This window comes from Neomonachus schauinslandi, chromosome 4 (genome assembly GCF_002201575.2).
Source record: "Neomonachus schauinslandi chromosome 4, ASM220157v2, whole genome shotgun sequence".
NCBI lineage: Eukaryota > Metazoa > Chordata > Mammalia > Carnivora > Phocidae > Neomonachus > Neomonachus schauinslandi.
Genome location: NC_058406.1, coordinates 75,873,579 through 75,899,176, shown reverse-complemented (window position 1 = coordinate 75,899,176; position 25,598 = coordinate 75,873,579). Strand labels below are relative to the sequence as shown.

General features: G+C 36.4%; 1 protein-coding gene across 1 annotated transcript in view; it reads right to left on the bottom strand.

Annotated features, from left to right (window-relative positions):
* BRDT (bromodomain testis associated) overlaps positions 1-25,598 on the bottom strand; it is a 67,771-nt gene that overhangs the window by 31,388 nt on the left and 10,785 nt on the right. The window contains exons 4-13 of the mRNA XM_044914066.1: positions 16,915-17,087; positions 16,015-16,368; positions 12,445-12,573; positions 11,346-11,534; positions 10,357-10,526; positions 9,989-10,278; positions 9,794-9,907; positions 9,532-9,681; positions 1,795-1,857; positions 933-962 (exon numbers count right to left, since the gene is read on the bottom strand). Coding sequence (XP_044770001.1) covers positions 933-962; positions 1,795-1,857; positions 9,532-9,681; positions 9,794-9,907; positions 9,989-10,278; positions 10,357-10,526; positions 11,346-11,534; positions 12,445-12,573; positions 16,015-16,368; positions 16,915-17,087 — 1,662 coding nt within the window. The remainder of the gene's footprint in view (positions 1-932; positions 963-1,794; positions 1,858-9,531; positions 9,682-9,793; positions 9,908-9,988; positions 10,279-10,356; positions 10,527-11,345; positions 11,535-12,444; positions 12,574-16,014; positions 16,369-16,914; positions 17,088-25,598) is intronic.

Here is a 25,598-nt window from a genome sequence, read left to right as displayed (position 1 = left end):
TTAAGTTGTAGATAGTACAGAGATGAGTAAGATAGTTTCTCCTCCATCTAACAAAGGAGTTAGAGTGAATGAGTAGATCAGGCAAGTGTAATGAATACCTGTCTATGCTAGTTTGAATAAAACTAATGCCATAAGAATGTTTATCCCAACAATAATACAGACCCAAGCTCAAAACTTAAAGTCAAATGCTGAGGTTTAAATCAGCAAAAAATCACTTTTTGAAACACAAATACATGCATTTATTCATATTCCTAAAAAGATTTCTCTCTTTGATTATCAAAGGGCATTTTGTTCCTCAGTGAGGGACACTGAAAAAATTCTCGCCACAAACAGATTATTATGACAGCATTCTATATGCCATGTATGGAGTATGCTTTCAAAATTCATTGATATATTTTGATTCCTCTAATACCTATGGCAACACACTGTCTGTATTTTGTTCTTACTCAAAGCCTTCAAGAACTCACTCTTGCCTACCATATTAGTTACCACTTCACCTAAGTGTTCAAAGCCCTCCCTATTATATTTCCCAAGCCAACTAATCTCTTACAAATACCCTATGTTGCCATATTTCCCGGAACACCTCCTGTGCTTTTTTGCTTCTCTTCGTGCTACTACCTCTGTTTTAAAAAAGTAAGTCCTCAGGCGCCTGGGTGGCTCAGTTGGTTAAGCAACTGCCTTCAGCTCAGGTCATGATCCCAGGGTCCTGGGATGGAGTCCCACATCAGGCTCCCCCTGCTCTGCGGGGATCCTGCTTCTCCCTCTGCCTCTGCCTGCCACTCCCCCTGCTTGTGCTCTCTCTCTCTGTCAAATAAATAAATATTTAAAAAAATAATAAATACAAATAAAAATAAAAAAATAAGTCCTTAATCTGTGTCAATGTACTAACCATTTCTTCCTTTTCCCTGTAGTTTAAAACCTGTTGTAAGCACTCCCTCCTTCAGGCAGTATGTATGTTCCTTCTTTATTTTCTCAATAAATTATGAATATAGATTATAGCACTAATCATGCAACCCATTAATCATGTGATTTTATTTCTTCTCACAACTGAGAGCTCCCTCAAGACAGGTATTTATGTTGTACACCACTAATCTAGTTACATGATGTTAAATAGTTTATAATTTAATAAAGGTATATACCTGTAATTCTGTGTTTGAGAAGGGTACAGAGGATTAAAAATTTAATGAGAATGACAACCTGAATTAATAACAGGTAAAATTACTTCTATCCTTTTCAAAGCATGTCAACTACAAATCATAGATGTGCTAAAATTAATAGCTGGTAATTAAAAGCTTTATCTTAAACCCGAACTACCATTTTCCTAGTACCTTTAGAAATTCCACCTTACTGTACATAGCCTACATCCTACTGTGTGCATATAAGAAAAGCAAGGCCTTCTCTCTGTATTTAGACTCTCAAGACTAATTCCAAACTTCTATAATTTGTTCTACTAATCTGTATGATTTATAGAACAGTTATACCTTATTAGAAAAATGTAGCCAACTAGTTCCTGTTCTATTTCCTTTAGGAAGAAATATATATTTTTTAAAGATTTTATTTATTTGAGAGAGTGAGAGCACGAGCAGGGAGAGGGAGAAGCAGACTCTCTGATGAGCCAGGGGGTAGGGGGGTTCGATCCTGGGACTCTGGGGTCATGACCTGATCTGAAGGCAGATGCCCAACCAACTGAGCCACTCAGGTGCCCAAATCAAAACAAATTTTAAAGAATTTTTTACTATACCAGTGAGTCATAGCATACATTTTAAAATTCTAAGGAGAAAATGAAGAATTAACTTACCTTTACTTGTTCTTTAGGAGAATCATTCTGTTTTACTCCAGTAAATTTAGGAAACATTTCTGCAAATGTATATAAAGAAATATTTCATTATTTGCCAGCTTAAAAATTTACCGTTTAAATTATAAATGATTTTCATATTAGAAATAAAATGGTCATTTCAAGAAAATACCTTTAATACCAACCTCTTAAATAAAGAAATTCTTATAGTTACCAGGTTTTTCACCTTTGAATCAGTCAAAATCCTAAAGGGATACTTGCTTTTTAAAAGGGATATTTTCTTTTCTACATAATGGAATAAATATCCACTCACAAATTTCAATTTGGATTATTTAGGCAAAAAGAACAGCATAGTAAAGAGTTTGAATAATAGTTTAAAAAGGAACAAGTTACAACACAGATAAGATTTTAAACAAATAGGATGAATTATACTAAAATCTTTTATCAAGAAGCCATAAATATAGCCAAAAGGGACTTAATTAAATAATTAAGAATTTACTGTAAGAGAAGGGTATGTCATTTATCTGAGTCTTTTATGAAAAGTGAAGCTATCTGATTTCATGGCAAAGTCTGCTCTGCTTACTAAGCATTATAGGAAAGACCCCAAATAATCCTTTACTTTCTAGCTATTTGGCAGCCTCAACTATGTAGCAACAGATGGTTTTTATACTACCTTCTTTACCTTTAGAAACACCTCTACAGCGGACACTGGTGGTAGGATATAAAAAGAGATCTCTGACATGGTGCTCATAGGTTCCTCTTTCTTTATCTTACAACGGATTCTGGTGCTATCCTCCCCAGTCATAAGCCTAGGTCAATGTGGTAAAGCACCAAACTGGCAGTTAATGCCTTGACCCATCTTTCCAGGTCAGCGTTCATGAGCCACCTGAGCATTATTTGCTTCAGGCTCCAGGGCACCATAGCTGGTTAACATCAAATCTTATTCAAACTTAAAACATTCTAATTTTAATAATTACCTTCTGCCTCCTGAAATGCCATCAGTTTCCACTGGATGTGTTACTGTTCTTTCCTCTCCTAAAATGTTTGATGCTGGACATTGTTAAAACTGCTAAATGCCACTCAATTAAGTGCTTTAATTTAAAGAATTCAAGTATTTGAAATGACACGAACCATCTTAATGTCACTCCACTAAGTATTATTTAAGTGTTGGGGGTTAGGTGGAAAGGAAGAATACAGAGAGCAAAGACTGAGGCTATAGATCTAAGGAGCTTTCACATTTAGGGGATAAATTATGGTTTTGGCTTTGAACAAAAAAAACAGACTTCATTAATATGATCATATACTATATGCACATCTACACATCTATCTTAACTATTCAAATATGCAGCTAAACTACATTATTCTATGATTTATATAAACTCTTAAGTATAATAAAATATGACATACCACATAAGTGCTCTACCAAAAAAATTCAAGGGCATTATTTAGTTTTCTAATATATAAAAATAAAGCTCAGAATTTTAAAATTTAGCATCTCCAAGTCTGAAGACACTAGCAAAAGGCATCAAAGAATTTTTAATTGAAAAAACCAGAATGGTAACTAGACTTATTGTAGTCATTATTTTGCAATGTATACAAATGCTGAATACTATGTTATACACCTGAAACTATTAGACTATCGTATGTCAATTATACTGCAATAAAAAAAAAAGTCAAAACCACCCAACACAGTATGTTTCATAAAAGTCTTACAGACTATGGATAGAAGAATAATGACAGACTAAAACTCAGCATTTTGGTTCTCATTCTACTCTTACATAGTTGACTTTCCAGGAATGTAGTACAGTAAAACTGTTTGTTTATGAGTTCCTGGACTTTGCAATTAAAAGACCAACACAGGCATTTTCACTATCAAGCTTAAGATCTCATTTCAATTAGTGAAGAAGCCCCAGATCTCGCAAATATTAATGGAATTGAGCAGTATAATGGTAACATATATACTGTCAACTAATTCTCCAGGGAACTGTGATAATATGCATACCTACCTTAAGAGGCTCAAATCGGATAATTTATGTGAACTACTAAATCCAAATGCATAATATATGTGAACTACTAAACAAATGCAAACAAAAGACTTATGCATGTTATGTAATAACTTCTATTTTCACATCTTTCCCAAAACCTCAATATAAACCTTTGGAAAGTTTTCATTTTAAACTAAGGCAAAAAATTTAATCATAGAATAAAAAAGAGAGAACTGGAATCAAATATTTGATTCAAGAATGTTTAATACCCATCACCTATCAAAGCATTGAGATAAATGCTCCAGAGATAGCAAATATTATCAGCAAGACAGTATGGACTAAAAAACTTAATAAGCTGAATATGAATACCATAGTGCAAAACCAGAATGTTATACCATATAAGCAGAAAAAATTACTGAAAAATTTTAAATTAGAAAAATAAATCACACTTCTCTTACATAGTACAGGGTTTAGAAAGGTAAATGGAAGTCACTCCTGGGTTCTGCTACCTTATTTTATAAGAAAGAAAGAATGTCCAGAAATGTTAAATGATTTGCCCAAACTTATCACCAAAGACATGTTCTATTGATTAAAAAAAAAAAAAAGCAATTTGTTTTTGAACTAAAAAAATTTAATTTCTTTAAAGACTGCTTGGCAATTTTCATTGAAGTATTTGGTACTTATTTTAATATAGAAGACCACCCAATAATTTTTTTTAAAGATTTTATTTATTTATTTATTTGAGAGAGAGAGTGAGAGAGAGAGCATGAATGGGGGCGGGGGCAGAAAGGGGGTGGAGGGACAGGGAGAAGCAGACCCCTTGCTGAGCAGGGAGTCCAATGCTGTGGGGCTCGATCCCAGGACCCTGGGATCATGACCTGAACCCAAGGCAGAACACTTAACCAAATGAGCCACCCAGGTGCCCCAGAACAACCCAATTATAAACTGCTGTTCCTTTTACCAAAATCATAATAACTAGAGTTAAAAAGTGGAAACAAAAGGAAAAAACCCTAGACCAGCGGTTCTCAAACGTGACAGCACATTAATGTACTGAGAAAACACTATTCTAGAGAGATGGCTTATTCAGGAAGACCCATTTTGAACAGAAAAATAACTTTTTTTAAAAAGATTTTATTTATTTATTTGAGAGAGAGAATGAGATAGAGAGAGAGAGCATGAGAGGGGGGAGGGTCAGAGGGCGAAGCAGACTCCCTGCTGAGCAGGGAGCCCGGATGCGGGACTTGATCCCAGGACTCCAGGATCATGACCTGAGCCGAAGGCAGTCGCTTAACCAACTGAGCCACCCAGGTGCCCAAACAGAAAATTTTTAAATGCACAAGACAAAATTCATCAATAATTTCGAAGACTCAAAGGCTCAAGTATGGACCTCAATATACGTAAGTTTTTAATCAAGCCTGGGTCTTTGAATTTATCTTTCTGGTGCTTTTGCTCTGAAAACGCTTTAATTGATGAGGAAGTCATAAAGTTTTAAAAATCTGAATGATAAACTCTGATCATTTCTCTTAAACGGCAAAGATTATCCCCAACTGTCATTTCATACTTCCTACATTCACTAACCCATCCTCCTCCTAAAGAGTTAAAACAAAATCCAGACCTCAACCGGGTCCTTTTTGTCCTTTTTCCCTTGCATGAAAAAAATCATATCCTGTCACTTTTACAGAAAACCTATGTTGTAGAACTAAAATGAGAAATTGTTTTATTCCTGTTTGTAAGTCACCCATGAATAAGTAAGTTTTTTTAAAAAAGAAACTGTTAAAGAACTTCATAAATTTCATTCTCTGAAACTAGACTGAAGCCAATAAGAGCAAAAAGTCTAACAAATGAAGTGACAAATTAACTTTGTCTTAATCAGGTAAAGAATTGATGTCATAACCACTGAGTTTCTTTGTGTGTAACTATTAAACAACTGAAACTATAAACGTTCCTGAAAAATATTCTATTCTACACTAATCAAGTATTTGAGCTTACATTTAGACAGTTCCTAAAGTTATTTCCTACAAGATTTCTATCAAAAGCACTACTAACCGGGTGCCTGGGTGGCTGGGTGACCCTCCCCCCTCTCATGCTCTCTATCTCATTCTCTCTCTCAAATAAATAAATAAAATCTTTAAAAAAAAAAAAAGCACTACTACCAATGAGCTGTTCCCATTTGTTTCTCAGTAATACTGACCACACGCTTGAATCTATTAATTATATTCCTCCTATTATAACACTCAAGATAGCCATAGTTGTTGAACATTAGAAAACTCTCAACAGGTATGTGCATGTAACTAGGCAGAGCCCAGCTAACAGCATATAAGATGCATCTGGAATTCATTTTATTGTCAAACCTCATTAACATCTTTGATCTGACATTTGGTGATATTTTGATGGTTATGAAAAATAATTTAGGAAAGCTTTGTATTTATACCAATGTTTAATAAATGTTCTTGACTAATCCACACATGACAATTTCCATATACTATTGTCGGTCAAGAAAATTATTTATTTATTTTTTTAAAGATTTTATTTATTCATAAGAGACAGAGAGAGAGAGAGGCAGAGGGAGAAGCAGGCTCCCCGCTGAGCAGGGAACCCAATGCAGGACTCGATCCCAGGACCCTGGGATCATGACCTGAGCCAAAGGCAGACGCTTAACCATCTGAGCCACCCAGGCGCCCAAGAAAATAATTTAAATGATAAAACCAAATTACAACACATCTGCAATCAAGTATTGCTTCTACCCCAGATAGCTCATTTATATTTTTCAAAGATTTGAGATTTCATCCCAACTCTGCTTTGGAACTAATTTAATATCTTGTTTGAAATGTTAAAGAATTTTTAAGTCAAACTTTCCTTGGAAATCATAGCTCTGCCATTTTATTAATCCTATTTGATAAAGGAGAATTAAGTCTGTATTTTTCAAAAGTGCATAAAATAAGGTTTGAGAATACAGAGAAGATAATCATTTAAATAATGTAGAATGAACAACTGTAACACAATTTACAACACTTAAATGTTTTTCACAGATGTTACCTTTCAAACATTTTGCACATCCATTTCACACATCTGAACAGAATGCTACTGCAGTAAAGACAGACCAACTCATAATACAGGATAACTGAAGAACCATATGACTCAATAATACTAGGGAATTAAGAAAAGCTAATATAGAGCTTTATCCTTGATAACCAAAATTACAAGATTATGAATTGGTTAAGAAAACTGCATACAGTCAAGCTGCTATAAAAATTCCAAAAGGCAGGTATTAAAAAAACAGATTAAGAAAAAATTGCTAAAGGTCAATATCCTTCTATCAGGAAAGAATTTCTCACAAAAGCTTTCAGAGAAGCTTCCTCTATTAACATTTTGAAGAAATGAACTTATATTCTTATCTCCTATCTTGAATAATCAAAAGCCTCATTAACCAGAGTTATGGTAATGAAGATTTTCCAACCGTAAGTTTCAGTTCTGGGCAAATCATAATAAACTTTAAAGCTACAAAATTTTATGTATATTTTCAGTTAATTTTTACTTATATAACAGATAAAGTTTTTGCTAATATTCCTAATTTTCAAAATTGTATTTTCTCAGTAATTCCATTTCCCTCCACCCTGAGACTTATACATACTTGGGATTCGTCATCTGCTCCTTGAGAATGTCATGTACATACTTAAGAATGGTATTATTTTTACTTAAGTGCTGCTATTGATATGGTCTGACAATTATTTTCATAATTTACAATCCTTTTATTTAGGGTTTTTGTTGTTCAAGTGAGAAATGTTCCTAGATTACACACTAAAAATTAAAAGCCTTACTGTATTTTAATGCATACAATTAAAGTTAATATTTAGGACAAAGGTCCTATTGCTTCACTAATTTATTTTGTTAAACAAATAAACAAAAAAATCCAAACAGAACTTAATGCTCATTTAAGGTAGCCATTGTGTTTGCAATTTATAACTGCACATTGTACATATAGTGTTTCTTGAATCAAGTACATAGTTTCAAAGTTTATAAAACAAAATTTTCAAAGAAAAATGCTAACCCATACTATCATGTTAGAAGACAAACTGACCTTAGCACCACAAACCTATACACTATCCATAAGGTAAGTTGAAATATAAAAATGTGTTGCTTTGATTTTTTAACAGTGTTTTCAAAAACAGTCCCTGTTATTGAAAAAGATGACATTAAACAAGAACGCCAGTCATAAAATAAAAATTCAACACAAATGTGTTAAAAAAATTATAATTCTGAGGCCAAGTTATTCCACTAGAAAGTCAGGAAAACATATATTATGCCACTTTAAGAACACACAGTGGATGATAAACATCTTTCCTTCAAGCAATGTATTGGAAGAATCTATCAGAAATTGATAATGCAAATTAAAATTAAGGTATTTTTGAATACCTCTATTGAAGCACTCTGTATAGAGTACTTTTCCACTAATGCTCAAGGCATTTATTGATCAGTAGCCAATACATAATTGGATAACTCAGTTTTATCCTACAAATAAAAGACAAAGTGCTCTAACTTATTAGGCCACAAATGCTTTATTAGATGAAATTACAAATGCTAATTACAATTTAAAATACTTTTCCAGCATTGTTTTATGCTTTAAAGTCAAATATAAGGAAATAATGTATAATCAGAGCCCAAAAATAATTTAAAAATTTACTATGACAAATTCCAACAAAAGTAAAAATTTTTTATTATAACAAAAATTTTACTTTAGAAATGTAAAAACAAAATGCAACAATCAGCACCAACATAAATGCAAACTAAACAGAACCAAAAGTGAAACAGAATGTACTGCAAGCCAGCAGACCCTTACTACCAGACTGAAATAAGAGGGATATTCTTACAAATGGTAAGAATCACTGATTTGACAATATTCTGTGCAGGATATTTTTTTAAAAGAGAACTAAATTTCATGACAAACAGAAAACATCTAATTTAAAATAAAGCAAAATTTTAGGCACAAAAGTGCCCGATATTCTGAATGTGCCTTTTGGTGGACAATAGTGGGATGCCACTGCCAAGTCAGTATCCTTGGGGCAGTGATTACTTGTTAACTACATAACCATCAATGAAAGAGCACAAAGAAAACATGACTGAATTAAGCTTGATACAGTTGATGCTAAACTACCCAAGGTAATATGGTACTTTAGCATAACTGAAAATCTCAATTTGAAGTACATTTTTCTAGAAATGGAAAATAATATTCTATAGTGAAGAAAACAAAAGTGAATAAAATTCTGCTTTAAACATTTTCTGGGATGACTGGTTTCTTAATTCCAAGTGATTATTCAATTTAGAATGTATCGTCGCAATAGGACATACTTTGCAACCTTAGAGTTGGTCTGACAGATCATGGAGAGTAAAGTGAAAGATGTCCTCAAATATTTTTTAAATTTTATAAAAAGAAGTGAAGATCGGAATTTTATTATTTGTTATTTTCTCGTATTAAGATGTGGTATTATATATTAAGAAACGATCTCCCACCTTTAGTAAACTTCTCAACATTACAAACCTGTAAGTCTTATACATATAATATGAAGTTTCATTTTACACAGTATCTCTTTTAAAAAAAATAGTAAGATTGTCAACATGCAATTAAATAATAAGCATGGCATCCAAACCATAGGTTCTGGGTAAGTGACAAACATTTCTTAAAAAATAGAAGTCTCAATAATACAAGAAAAAAATGTGTCCGCCAACAGAGGTAGACTTAAGGGGACAGCTAACCTGATTTGGAATCACTGCTGCCGGACGAGCCTGAATCGCTGCTACTGCTCTCGGTTTCCGAGGAGCTGCTGCTGCTGCCGCTGCTGCCGCTGCTGCTCTCGCTCAGCCGGGAACCACTTCCAACAGCCGGGGGGGGCTGCGCTTTCTCAGCTACAAAACGGGGAAGCACATTACACTGCCAGTAGAATTCAATAAGCACAGGAACATTAAAAAAAAAACAAAAAAACCGAACAAACAAAACACATAAAAAACTGCCACCTACGTTTTGTTTGACATTTTCTAGAATTTAATTGATTATTGACATCTAGTAACCGCTTTTCCAACTCCTGTTTTTTCTGTGAATGAAATTCTTCTTTGGACTTTGTTATTTTCTTACCTATGTGATTTAAGAGGGAAAGAAGTATTACCAAAAACTAACGCAAATAGCAGACTGATTTCTACTGTGAGAAATACGTACCATGAGGTTTTAGCGGTCTTTTTCGTAGACATGCGGCAACATACTTTTCCAGTTCTCTCAGTGTTGATGCTTTCAGTGTTTCAAAGTCTATCTCTATCTCGTCAGGGTTGGAATTTCTCAGAGATGGCTCTCTTGAATGTATTATATGAACGACTCGCCCAAGTTTTTCTCCAGGGAGTTTGTTTATATCCAAGCTTAGCTGCCTTTTCTCATCATAGTTCATAGGCTTAGCATTACCCTCAACTTCAGGTTTCAGAGCAAACACCTGTTGTTTCCTCTTCTTTGACTGACTGAACAAAAATTAAATTTAGTCAAATTTATGTTAGATAATATTATTATATGAATAAGGTATTATAAAAGATACTTACTTGTTTTTGGACTTTCCCTTTAATTTCACTTGCTTAAACTTTTTTCTTGGATTTTCATCTCTGTTATTAGCCTTTTCTTTCTTCTTTTCCCTTTTAGACTTATTCTTTTTCTTTAGCTTACGGAGAGGGACTTGGGAGAGAACCTGTAGCTGTTGATGAACAGCTTTCAGCTAATAAAGAAAAAAATTCTTTGAACATTCATGGCTCTAAATAATTAAACACATTAGGAAAAAAATGAAGGCACTCAAGTCAAGCCTATCCTTCTGAAATTCATTTCATATTACATTTCCTTTAAGTTCTTATTTCATTCCATAAATTCATTATTTTGAAGGGCATACATTAAATCAGAAATACTATCATGTGCTCAACTCATAAACTTAGATATTCAACTAAAAACAGACCATGAAAATTAACATTTCCAAGTAATCTCAACTTTTTTTTTTTTAAAAGATTTTATTTATTTGACAGAGGGAGAGACAGCGAGAGAGGGAACACAAGCAGGGGGAGTGGGAGAGGGAGAAGCAGGCCTCCCGCTGAGCAGGGAGCCTGATGTGGGACTCTATCCCAGGACCCTGGGATCATGACCTGAGCCGAAGGCAGACGCTTAATGACTGAGCCACCCAGGGGCCCTAATCTCAACTTTCTAATTGTTTTTTTTCAGGCTTGAGCTAGGAGCAGCTTAACATTTTATCATAAAAGGTAACAATGTTGAACAAAAACTCATCCATAAAATATCTTGGATTATGTCATATAATTCATTTCAATGAGAATAAACTCATTGTGGTTAGAATGACAACAGGATTTTAAGAAACATAGATCTTTGGGTAAGAAAGACTATTAAACATTACAAATGTGCCAAGAAGTAAATAAAGCCACAGTTGTAAAGTGATCTAAATGTAACAGCTTTTAATCTACAAAAATGATTTTATAATAGATCTGCAGCAACAACTCATGAAAATACAAAAACTTTTATAAATACAATCAACTACCTGCTCCTGAAGCTTTGCAAGACGTTGAACTCGTTCATCTTCAGAATCACCAGAAGAGTTTTCTTCAGACGAAGCTTCACTACTGCTTTCTCTACCAAGGATTTTTGTGGTATCTGTTTTGATGTAGCAGACAGGCATACTCTCAACAGGTTCATCTGGGATTTTCGCAAAATGCATTTCAAAAACATCCTATAATGGAAGATTAGACTATAAAAGATTTTCTGTATTTCCAACTTAATATAGCAATAACACCCTTCAACAAAAGTGTCATATTTTGATAACTCTATTTTTCATTGGGGTAATCATTACATAATATATACATCAAATCATTATGTGAATATCCTTAAACTTACACAATGTTTTATGTCCATTTTATCTCTATAAAATGGGGGGGGCGGATTTACCAAAGAAGAAACATAAGACTCATGCTTCCTTGCCTGCCAACCTTAGAACTTTTCTCCTCTCTTCCATGTAAGATAGACCTCTCAAGTTGTATAGAGGACCTTCTTTCAAGGATCTCCTGCCCTATGATGCATCATTCCACTACCTCCCACTCCATTACATTCCACTCCACCTCTCTACTACATTCCACTCAAAAGTCCTAGAACTTAACCTTCAGGGGCATATGGGCTCTAGTCAATCATATCTCAGATATCTACTATCCCCTCTTCACTAATATTTCCCCAATATCCTCTATGTGTAAGGCAGCCTCCTTAAAAGATTTGCTACTAATGTGTGCTCTACCTCAAAAACAACCCCTACATTTTAAGAGTCAATTTACTTAATAAATTGTGCTTTATATTTGGGAAGTGGGCATTCTTTATCTTTTGAGTTATGGTTCTAAAATTTCCAAACTAGGGGTGCCTGGGTGGCTCAGTCAGTTAAGCATCTGCCTTCAGCTCAGGTCGGGATCTCAAGGTCCTGGGATTAAGCCCTGCATCGGGCTCTCTGCTTTGTGGTGGGTCTGCTTCTCCCTCTCCCTCTGTGATCTCTCTCATTTTCATTCTCTCAAATAAATAAAATCTTTTAAAAAAATAAAATAAAATTTCCAAATTATGTTCAGAGAAAACTCACTTTCAGAGCACACCTATCAAGTTACCTGGAGCATTCTTGCCATTGTCACTACTTCATGATCTGGAGGATTGTATTTGTAGCAATTCATGAACATTAATCTAACATCTGCAGCAAATTCATATGCATCTTTATATTCTTGGTTGTCCATTTTTCCCTAAATTAAGGAAAAATTATAGGATTCACAAACAACATAGTTTAATAATCAATTGAGCATTTATATTAATTATTTATATTATGAAATAGTTGCAACATACAGAAGAACACACGTAATACCAAACCAGATATCCACCCTCCAAATTTGATAATTGTTAAAATTCTGCTATATTTGTTTTGTATTTTTTGACTTTGAAAATACCCAATGAATTTTGACAAGTAGAAGGAGGATATTCCAAGACTAAAAAAAAAAAAAAAAAAAAGAACAGGAACAAAATCACAAAAGCAGGAAAACAGTGCATTTCCAGATAATCTTAGACAAGTATGATTCTAGGAAAGCAATGAAAAGATAAATTCCTTAAACCAACCTTGATTTAAATAAAGATTTTTATTAAAATTTTCCTCAAAATGAAAAGACATTTAAAATTGAACAGAATTGGTAAAAGGAAGGAAATAATAAAGATCAGAGCTGAAATAGAGTCTAAAAAAAAAAAAACAATAGAAAAGACCAATGAAACCGAGAGCCAATCCTTTGAAAAAATAAAACAAAACTGATAAACCTTGAACCAGACACATCAAAAAAAGAGAGGACTCAAAATCAGAAACGAAAGAGAAGTAACAACCGAACCACAGAAATACAAAGGATAAGAGAGTATTACAAAAAAATAATAGGACAACAAATTAAGATAACCTAGAAGAAATGGATAAATTCCCAGAAACACACAATCTTCCAAGACTAAGTCATGATGAAATAGAAAATCTGAACAGACCAATTACTAGTAATGGAATTGAATAAGTAATCAAAAACTCCCAAGAAACAGAAGTTGAGGACCACATGGCTTCACAAGTGAATCCTACCAAACATTTAAAGAGTTAATACCTAACTTCCTGAAACTATTCAAAAAAAAAATGGAAAAGGAAGAAAAACTTACAAATTCCTTCTATGAGGCCAGCATCACCCTGATACCAAAACAACAAAGACACTACAAAAATTTAAAAAAATTACAGGTCAATATCCCTGATGAACATAGATGTAAAAATCCTCAACAAAATATAAGCAGAATTCATTCACCATAATCAAGTGGGATTTATCCCAGGAATAGAAGGATGATTCAATATCTGCAAATCAATCAATGGGATCAACACATGAACAAAATGAAGGATAAAAGCCATACAGTCATCTCAATAAATGCAGAAAAAAATCTGACAGAATTCAAATCTGTTCATGATAAAACTCTCAACAGTGTATTTTGAAGGGAATATACCTCAGTATAATAAATGCCATATATGAAAAACCCAGCTAACATCATACTCAATGGTGAAAAACTGAAAGCTTTTCTTCTAAGACCAAGAACAAGGATGTCCATGCTTACCACTTTTATTCAACATAGTACTAAAAATTCTAGCTGCAGCAATCAGACAAGCAGCAGCAGCAAAAACAAAAATAAACCTAGGAATGAATCTAACCAAGAGAGTAAAAGACCTGTACTCTGAAAATTATGACACTGATGAAAAAAAGTGAAGACATAAATGGAAAGATAAACCATGCTCATGAACTGGAAGAACAGTTAAAATGTCCATGCCACCCAAAGCAATCTACAGATTTAATGCAATCCCTATGAAAATACCAATAGTAGTTCTCATAGACCTAGGACAAATAATCCTAAAATTGTTAAGGAACCACAAAGACCCTGAATTACCAAAGCAATCTTAAGAACATAACTAGAGGTACTGCAATCCCAGATTTCAAGATATACATTACAAATCTACAGTAATCAAAACAGTGTGGTACTGGCAATAAAAACAGACTGATACATCAGCAGAACAGGACAGAGAGCCCAGAAATAAATCAACACTTATATGGTCAGTTAACCTATGACAAAGGAGGCAAGAATACAATGGGGACTAGACAGTCTCTTCAAATGGTGCTGCAAAAACTAGACAGTTAATGTGCAGAAGAAGGAAAACTGAGCCACCTTCTTAAACTATACATAAAAATAAATTCAAAATGGATTAAAGACCTAAATGAAACATAAAAACCATAAAACTAGAAGAAAACACAGGTAGTAATCTCCTGAACATGGGCCTTAGCAACATTTCCCCCTCAGGCCAGGGAAACAAAAGCAAAAATAAAGTACATCAGACAAAAAAGCTTTTGCACAGTGAAGAATATCAGAAAACAAAAAGGCAACCAACTGAATGGGACAAAAGATGCACAAATTATATATCTGATACAGGGTTAATATCCCAGATACATAAATAATTCATATAAGAAAACAAAAACACTAATTCAAAAAAAATATATGTAAGTCTATTGCAGTATTACTTAAAATAGCCAAGGTATGGAAGCAACCTCAGAGTCCATCAATAGATGAATGGATAAAGATGTCACTCACACACACACTCACACACACACACACACACACACACACACACAAAAGTGAAATATTACTCAGCCATAAAAAAGGATGAGATCTTGTCACCTGCAACAACATGGTTTGACCTAGAGGGTATTATGCTAAGTGAAATAAGACAGAAGAAGACAAATACCATATCATCTCCCTTGTATATGGAATCTAAAAAACAAAACAAACACACATACACACAGAAACTGTCTAATAAGTACTGAGAACAAACTGATGGTTGCAAGGGAGGGAGAGGGAGATGAAAGAAATAGGTAAAGGGGCTTAAGAGGTACAAACTTCTACTTACAAAATAAATAAGCCATGGGGATGAAAATTATAGAACAGGGAATATATAATCAATAAAATTGTAATAACATTGTATGGTGACAGATGGTAACTACACTTTCATGGTGAGTACTGCATAAAATATAGAACTGCCAATCATTGTGTTGTACACCTTATTCATATAAACATTGTATGTCAACTATACTTCGATTAAAAATTAAGGCTGCCTGGCTGGTTCAATTGGTAGAGCATTTGAATCTTGATCTTAGGGGTCATGAATTCGAGTCCCACACTGGGGGTAGGGTTTACTTGGAAAAAAAATTTTAAAAATAATAATTTAAAAGACCTGACCACGCCAGCAGAAGACCCCCCCCAAAAAAAGTGTAGAGAGGTTTGGAAACTATATAAATGCCTTATCCCCCCCAAAAAAATTGCATCAGAATTATGCATTAAGAATATAATCTTGAATATATAATGAGAAAAATGTTTACAACATAGTAAGTGAAAATTCAGGGTACAGAGTTATATTACATACTGTCACTCAAACATTGTGGCAAAGAACAATGGGTGTGTTTGAATAGAAGAAAAAGAAAGATGTTTAAAAATTTTCCCATGATTCATTCCAGGTGATATGACTTACTAATGATTTTAAACTTCTTCATTATCTTTTTCTGAATTAAAACAATTTTTACAATGACAAGATTACTTTTATAATCAAGAAAAGAACTTTCTCCTATTAGGACAACATTTACCTTAATAGTACCAAGATCCATTGGATTTTTCACAATATCATAGTAGTTATGGAGCCCCAAAGCATTAACATCAACAGGATTATAAAAGGGCCACGCATAGGATAAGTGTTTCTTTGCAAGCATTTCTTTAAGAATCTCACTACAGTGCCGTAACTGTTCGGTCACTTTAACATTCTTTACAATTTTACATTGTTGCTGAGAATCTGGCAAAACAGTCTTCAGCACATTTTCTTTTATAGGTGGCATTTTCACTGATTTTTTTTCTGTAAGCGTTGGGGAAGATTCACCACTTGCTTTAACTACTGAAGTTGTAGGAGTTGTGGTATCTGCTTTCCTCTTCACACCCCTTGTAACCTGAAACAATTCAACAACAACAAAAACTATAATTAAGGGGACATTCAGAGCAACTTTTCAAACTTAGCAGCACCAAGTCTTCCTTATATTAAATATTAGTAAAGGTTAATTTCTCTTTTATAGGTAAAATAAATAGTTCAAGTATTTTCTTCCTAATATCCAAAGAATTGTCTTGTGTAAACCTTTGAGATAAATAAAGATATATGGGAAAATAAGTCATAGTTATACAATCACAAGTTTCTGAATACCTGAAATCAGCTATGGTATACAATTTTAATTATCAACCCAAAAGAAGTTATATAACACACAGAATGGATAGTTGGGCAACTGATATTAACACTAAAAATACAGTAAACCAGTTCAAATTCTACCAAGAAGTCTCAAAATTTGGTTCACATCCTAGGTCTCTGTTACAAAATGTACACAGAAAAAAGATTAACTGTGGTAAGCTGAAGCCCAATTGTTTTTCATATCAACTTAAAAAAAAGGTTTAGTCATCACAACAACTCCTTACATTAAAACATTTTAAAGCTACAGTGAACTTACTTGGGCCACTGTTTGTGAGGTAGAGTTGAGTGGAGTACCTTGTGCCATGTTTAAAGGAGAAATTGATGTCTCAGGAAATACAGAGGGAATCACTTGTGGCTTAAATACTTTTTCCAGTGCTTTGGGGGATTGTTTTTCTTTAACAGAAGGAACTGCTACATTATGTTGAATGCCTAGTAATGTGTGAACCAGAGTCAATATGTGAGTAAAATAAACTATTTTTCTTAATATTCTATTTTAATTCATTTAGTTCAGCTTTTTAGCAATATAAACACAATATACTCCCATTCCCCTTTGAAACCCTCCCCCACACACTTGCTAACAGTTGTCAGAGCAGTTTAGATATAATATTGGAGACTTCAAACCTACAATGCTTTGTAAGGACTTGCATGACCTCCCTATGTGCCCTCCACCCTCCCACCACCCTCCTTCAACCTTACTTCCTATCATTGCCCCCTTCACTTATTTCACTTCAGCCTACTGGCCTGCCACAAATCCTCAAATTTGGTAAGCAGAAGCAGACTATTCTCTCTGCCTGGAAGGAGATATCCTCATGGCTCACTCCAAATTCCCTTCATACCTTTACTGAAATGTTACCTTCTCAGGCCATCCTATGTAAAACAACTGTCTTTCAACCCCACTCCTTTGTTCTCTTATTCTTTCTTTTTTCCTGCCATTATCACATTTGACATGCAGCATATAGGTATCCCTGACTCCGAATTCTTGCTTAACAAACTCAGGAACCAAAAAGGTTTGAATATATTTTAAGACAGGGTTGGGGCGCCTGGATGGCACAATCGGTTAAGCATCTGCCTTTGGCTCAGGTCATGGTCCCAGGGTCCTGGGATTGAGCCCCACATCAGGCTCAGCGGGAGCCTGCTTCTCCCTCTCCCTCTGCCTGCCACTCCCCCTGCTTGTGCTCTCTTTCTCACTCTATGTGTCAAATAAATAAATAAAATCTTAAAAAAAAAAAGGGCTTGTATTCCTCAATCTCTGAGTTCTCATTATCCACAAATTAAAACTTAGGAACCAAATAGATTGAGATAACCTCGTATCTTTTGATACCCCAACTGTGGCTCTTTGAACTCAGGAGCTAAACACGGCTAAGTATAATGAGGAATACTCACATTTACTTAATTTTACTAATTTCCTGAACTAGAACAAAAAGCTCTGAGAGGGGAAGGGAACTTTTTGTTTCAATCTCTACAATATCTCTTGTGCCTAATACATAACTTGGAATGTAAGAGAACCCCATGAACATCTATTGCATGCCATTATGTATCAAGCCACCTTTCTAGGTGCTAGAGCACAATAATGAACAAGATAGACACAGTTTCTGTCCTTGGTGAGCACACTGTCTAGTGTAAGAAATAGAAAAAAAAACCAATCAAATTGATTACAAGTGATGTTGACTGCTAGAATGGAAATAAATAGGGTGCTGACTAAATTAAGGCAGAGACCTACTATAAAGAAGATAAGCCAAGTAGGCCTCTCTGAAGAGGTACCAATTAAAATGTTACCATAAAGATAAGAAGTAGCCAGTCAGAGAATGGGGTGGCAGTAAAAATGTATTTCGAGACAATCAGTAGGGAAAACCAGGGAATGAGAAGAAAGTAGCTCAAGAGGAGAATGGAGAATTGGGCAAATACCAGATCACAAAGAGCCACAGTAGGAATTCAGACTTCATTTTAACATGGGAAGCTAAAGAGAGGCTTTAAGTAGGCTAATGATGTATTCTAGTTTATTTTTAAAATACTGCCTTTGCTATTGTATAGACAATAGACCACACAGAATAATCAGGATCACAGGGAATAAGAAGATGGTAGCCTGACCTAGGATAATTGCAAAAACAAATTGAGGGTTGAATACAAATGACTTACTATGGAACAGAATGTGAGAAAGAATCAGAGGAAGGAAGGAATCAAGGACAACTTCTACTATTCTGGCTTGAATAACTGTGTATTAGTAGCATTTTCTGTTACACAGAATAATCTGAGGAATATCAGCATTTAACTGTGAGCCAGTTAAATGATAAGATGTGTATAAGACATCTAAGTGGAAATGTCCAGTGGCTATATTAGAGACATAATTTGGGGATTAATAGCACACAGATGGAATTTAGAAAAAGAATATCTAATATCAAGTCCTGAAAAGAAAACTCCACTATTTTAGAGGTTTAATAGAAAAGGATAAATAAGAGTACTACACAATGGAAAGTAAACTCACAAAATTAGAGTGTGCACCAAGAATAAAGGCATTTCAAGAAAGAGTACATTAAAAGGATTATTCACCACGACCAAATGGGATTTATTCCTGGGCTGGAAGGGTGGTTTAACATCTGCAAAATCAATGTGGATACAATACATCAATAAAAGAAAGGACAAGAACCACACGATCCTCTCAATAGATGCAGGAAAAGCATTTGACAAAGTACAGCATACTTTCTTGATTAAAACTCCCATAGTAGGGATAGAGGGAACATACCTCATTATCATAAAAGCCATATATAAAAAGCCCACAGCAAATATCATTCTCAATGGGGAAAAACTGACAGCTTTCCCCCAAGGTCAGGAATATGGCAGGGATGTCCACTATTACCACTGATGTTCAACATACTACTTGAAGTCCTAGCCTCAGCAATCAGCCAACAAAGAGAAATAAAAGGCATCCCAATTGGCAAAGAAGCAGTCAAACTCTCATTCTTTGCAGATGACATGATTCTCTATGTGGAAAACCCAAAAGACCCCACCCCCAAATTGCTAGAATTCATACAGGCATTCAGCAAAGTGGCAGGATATAAAATCAATGCACAGAGATCAGTTGCATCTCTATACACTAACAATGAGACAGAACAAAGAGAAATTAAGGAGTTGATCCCATTTACAATTGCACCAAAAACCATGAGATACCTAAGGAATAAATCTAACCAAAGAGGTAAAGGATCTGTACTCAGAAAACTATAAAAGATTCACGAAAAAAACTGAGGAAGACACAAAGAAATGGAAAAACCTGCCATGCTCATGGACTGAAAGAACAAATACTGTTAAAGTGTCTATGCTACCTAGAGCAATCGACACATTCAGTGCAATCCCTATCAAAATACCATCAATTTTTTTTACAGAGCTGGAACAAATAATCCTAAAATGTGTATGGAACCAGAAAAGATCCCAAATAGCCAAAGGAATGTTGAAAAATAAAACTAAAACTGATGGTATCACAATTCCAGACTTCAAGCTCTATTACAAAGCTATAATCATCAAGACAGTATGGTATTGGCACAAAAACAAATAGATCAATGGAACAAAATAGAAAACCCAGAAATGGCCCCTCAACTCTATGGTCAACTAATCTTTGACAAAGCAGGAAAGAATATCCAATGGAAAAAAGATAGCCTCTTCAACAAATGGTGTTGGGAAAATTGGACAGCCACATGCAGAAAAATGAAACTGGACCACCTTCTTACATCACACACAAAAATAGACTTGAAATGGATGAAAAACCGAAATATGAGACAGGAATCCATCAAAATCCTTGAGGAGAATACAGGCTGCAACCTCTTTGACCTCAGCTGCAGCAACTTCTTACTAGACACATCGCAAAAGGCAAGGGAAACAAAAGCAAAAATGAACTACTGGGACGTCATGAAGATAAAAAGCTTCTGCACAGCAAGGGAAAAAGTCAACAAACTAAAAGGAAACCTATGGAATGGGAGAAGATATGTGCAAATGGCATATCAGATAAAGGGCTAGTATCCAAAATTTATGAAGAACTTAAATTTAATATCCAAAGAACAAATGATCCAATCAAGAAATGGGCAGAAGACATGAACAGACATTTCTGCAAAGAAGACATCCAAATGACCAACAGACACATGAAAAAGTGCTCAACATCACTCGCTTCAGGGAAATACAAATCAAAACCACAATGAGCTACCACCTCACACCAGTCAGAATGGCTAAAATTAACAAGTCAGGAAATGACAGATGTTGGTGAGGATGTGGAGAAAGGGGAACCCTCTTACACTGTGGGTGGGAATGCAAGCTGGTGCAGCCACTCTGGAAAACAGTATGGAGGTTCCTCAAAAAGTTGAAAATAGAGCTACCCTATGGCCCAGCAATTGCACTACTGGGTATTTACCCCAAAGATACAAATGTGGTAATCCGAAGGCGCACCTGCACCCCAATGTTGATAGCAGCAACGTCCACAATAGCCAAACTATGGAAAGAGCCCAGATGTCCATCGACAGATGAATGGATTCAGAAGGTGTGGTATATGTATACCATGGAATATTACTCAGCCATCAAAAAAAATGAAATCTTGCCATTTGCAATGATGTGGATGGAACTAGAGGGTATTATACTAAGTGAAATAAGTCAGAGAAAGACAATTATCGTATGATCTCACTCCTATGTGGAATTTAACAAACAAAACAGGATCAAAGGGGAAGAAAGGAAAAAATAAAACAAGACAAAATCAGAGAGGGAGACAAACCATAAGAGACTCTTAATCATAGGAAACAAATTGAGGTTGCTGGAGGGGTGGGGGTGGGTGGGGTAACTGGGTGATGGACACTGGGTAAGGCATGTGATGTGATGAGCACTGGGTATTATATAAGACTGATGAATCATTGAACTCTACCTCTGAAACTAATAGTACACTATATGTTATTAATTGAATTTAAATTAAAAAGGGTGAACATAGTAAACTTTTCTACAACCGTTACGATAAATACCTATCTACTTACCAGTGTCTGCCTTGATGGAATAAAATTTGATTCGGTGAGAAAAAAAAAATCAAAACTGTAATAAGGTAACAGATATTCTATTTTTGGACTTATGAATAATAAAATGTGCATTCTTTAATCAATGAAAAGAAAAGAAACAGATAGTAGCCTTCTAATGCAAATACTGACAGAGGTCAAGTAAAATGAGAATAGAAAAATATTACTTAAATTTGCCACATCAAGACTGTAAGAGACCCTGACTGACAAGAACTTTTTAGGTGGTGTGGTGAGAATCTTCTTGGTGATGTAGTGAGGCTAAAACCTATACTGAAGTGAGTTCAGTATAAGAGAAAAACAAAAAAATGGGACAGTAGCTGCAAAGAGACTAGTAAAAGATGAACTTTAAAGACAAGATATTAGAGCATGTTTATGGAGTAATGAGACTAAGTCTACAAAGGAGAGATTAATGATATACGAAACAAAGGGGATAACCAAAGGAATAAAATCCTTGACAAGGTGAAGAGGTTAGAGGGAAGATCCAGGTCATGAAGGAAATGGCCCAAAGTCACAGAAGAGGAAAGGATCCTGTTACAGACCTTTGCTCTAGCTGATCCCTCTGCCTGGAATGTTCTTCTTTGTTCAAATCTTAACTTCTCAATGAGGCCCACTCAGAACCCATCAGGTTTATTTGCCTCTCTTTTTTGACTAGAATATAAACTCCAAGATGGCAAAAGTTTTCGTTTCAGGAGGAGGGGGGAAAGATGGCGGAGGAGTAGGGGACCCTATTTCAACTGGTCCCGGAATTGAGCTGGATATCTACCAGACCACTCGGAGCACCCACGAAACCAGCCTGAGATGTAAGAAGATCTGGATCTCTCTCTACAAACAGAATATTGCAGGCGGTTGGTTTTAAGGTACGAAGCGGGGAGCCGTGATTCTGCAGGCAGATATCGGAGGATAAACGGCAGCGGGAGGGTGCCTGGCCGTGGGGATCCTGCACCGCCGGTGGGTGACAGCCTCGCATGCTGCATACAGGGCACAGACTCGCAGACCGGTAGCGGCAGGGAAAGGACTCTAGGGCAGCCCCCGGGGCGGAAACCCGGAGCGGTGGGGTCACGCCTGTGAACTGCAGCCCCCGACGGAAACCCGGAGTGGCGGGGTTGCGCCTGTGAACTGCAGCCCCCGACGGAAACCCGGAGTGGCGGGGTTGCGCCTGTGAACTGCAGCCCCTGGGGCGGAAACCTGGAGTAGCGGGGTCGCACGTGTGCGCAAACTGGGAGCGGCTGGCGGTTTTAGAAGCACAAAGGGCAGAGACAGGCCCGACCTGGAGGCAGGACTGGGAGCCCTGCGGAGGGGTGCACTACCCAGGACGCTGCAGTTTATAGCAGCGGACAGAAATGGAGACAGTGTGGCCTGGAGAGCTCACTGAAGAACAGACTGCGATCTCTCTGCTCTGAGGAAGAGGGTTGGAAACGGTCTCTTCTGCTCTGACTCGTGGAAGAGATGCGGAAAGCCTCCAGGGAAAGCCGCCAGAGAACAAAAGCCCCCAAAACTGATTCCTGCTGAGCCCATTCCCCGCCACAGGGGGGCAGGGCAACTCCGCCCAAACAGGGTTGCCTGAGTAACAGTGCGGCAGGCCCCTCCGGCAGGAGACAGGCTGGAAAAACAAGAGGCCAGCAACCCTAAGGTCCCAAGAAAACAGGTGCATCTTGCTTGGGTTCTGGTCAATAATTTGGACTCTAGGGGCGCCTGGGTGGCTCAGTTGGTTAAGCAACTGCCTTCGGCTCAGGTCATGATCCTGGAGTCCCGGGATCGAGTCCCACATCGGGCTCCCTGCTCGGCAGGGAGTCTGCTTCTCCCTCTGACCCTCCTCCCTCTCATGCTCTCTGTCTCTCATCCTCTCTCTCTCAAATAAATAAATAAAATCTTAAAAAAAAATAATAATTTGGACTCTATACATTCCTTCAAACACCCGTCAACAGAATGACTAGGAGGAGGAGCCCCCAAAATAGAAAAGACTCAGAGATTATGACTTATGCTGCAGATTTACAAATGGATGCAGATATAACCAAGATGTTGGAGATGGAATTCAGGCTAGCAATTGTGAAGACAATGGCTAGAATGGAGAAATCAATTAATGGCAACATAGAGTCTCTAAGGGCAGAAATAAAAAGGTGAATTGGCAGAACTTAAAAATGCTATCAATGAGATCCAATCCAATCTAGATAATCTAACAGCTAGGGTAACTCAGGCAGAAGAGAGAATAAGTGACCTGGAAGACAATATAATAGATAAAAAGGGAAAAGAGGAGGCCAGGGAAAAACAACTCCGAATCCATGAAAATAGAATCAGAGAAATAAGTGACACCATGAAGCGTTCCAATGTCAGAATAATGGGAATCCTGCAGGGAGTGGAGAGAGAGAGAGGACTAGATGTATTTGAGCAAACTGTAGCTGAGAACTTCCCTAATCTGGGGAATGAAACAAACATTCGAGTCCTAGAGGAAGAGAGGACCCCTCCCAAGATCAAGGAAAACAGGCCAACACCCCGGCATGTAATAGTAAAACTTGCAAATCTTAGAACCAAGGAAACCATCTTAAGGGCAGTTAGGGGGAAGAGATTCCTTACGTACAGAGGGAGGAACATCAGAATAATGTCAGACCTATCCACAGAGACCTGGCAAGCCAGAAAGGCCTGGCAAGACGTATTCAGGGTACTAAATGAGAAGAACATGCAGCCAAGAATACTTTACCCGGCAAGGCTTTCATTTAGAATGGATGGACAGGTGCAGAGCTTCCACGACCGGCAGAAGCTGAAAGAATATATGACCACTAAGCCGGCCCTGCAAGGAATATTAAGTGGGGTTCTATAAAAGGAGAAAGACCCCAAGAGTGATTTACAACAGAAATTTACAGGACAATCTATAAAAACATCTTCACAGGCAACATGATGACAATTAATTCATATCTTTCAATAACCATTCTCAACGTGAATGGCCTAAACGCTCCCATAAAACGGCACAGGGTTGCAGATTGGATAAAAAGACAGGACCCATCCATATGCAGTCTACAAGAGACTCATTTTGAACCTAAAGAAACATCCAGACTGAAAGTGAAGGGATGGAGATCCATCTTCCATGCCAGCGGACCTCAAAAGAAAGCTGGGGTAGCAATTCTTATGTCAGACAAATTAGATTTTAAAGTAAAGTCTGTAATAAGAGACACAGAAGGACACTATATCATTCTTAGAGGGTCTATCCAACAAGAAGATCTAACAATTGTAAATGGTCTATCCAACAAGAAGATCTAACAATTGTAAATATCTATGCCCCCAACATGGGAGCAGCCATCTACATAAGCCAACTGTTAACTAAAATAAAGAGTCATATTGATAACAATACGTTAATTGTAGGAGACCTCAATACTCTACTCTCAGCAACGGACAGATCATCTAAGCAGAAAATCAACAAGGAAACAAGAGCTTTGAATGATACATTGGACCAGATGGACCTCATAGATATTTACAGAACATTCCACCCTAAAACAACAGAATACTCATTCTTCTCGAGTGCACGTGGAACTTTCTCCAGAATAGACGATATACTGGGTCACAAATCAGGTCTCAACCGATACCAAAAGATTGAGATTATTCCCTGCATATTCACAGACCACAATGCTCTAAAACTGGAACTCAATCACAAGAAAAAATTTGGCAGAAATTCAAACACTTGGAAGCTAAAGACCACTCTGCTCAAGAATGTTTGGGTCAGGGCGCCTGGGTGGCTCAGTTGGTTAAGCGACTGCCTTCGGCTCAGGTCATGATCCTGGAGTCCTGGGATCGAGTCCCGCATCGGGCTCCCTGCTCTGCAGGGAGTCTGCTTCTCCCTCTGCCCCTCCCCCCTCTCATGTGCTCTCTCTCTCATTCTCTCTGTCTCAAATAAATAAATAAAATCTTAAAAAAA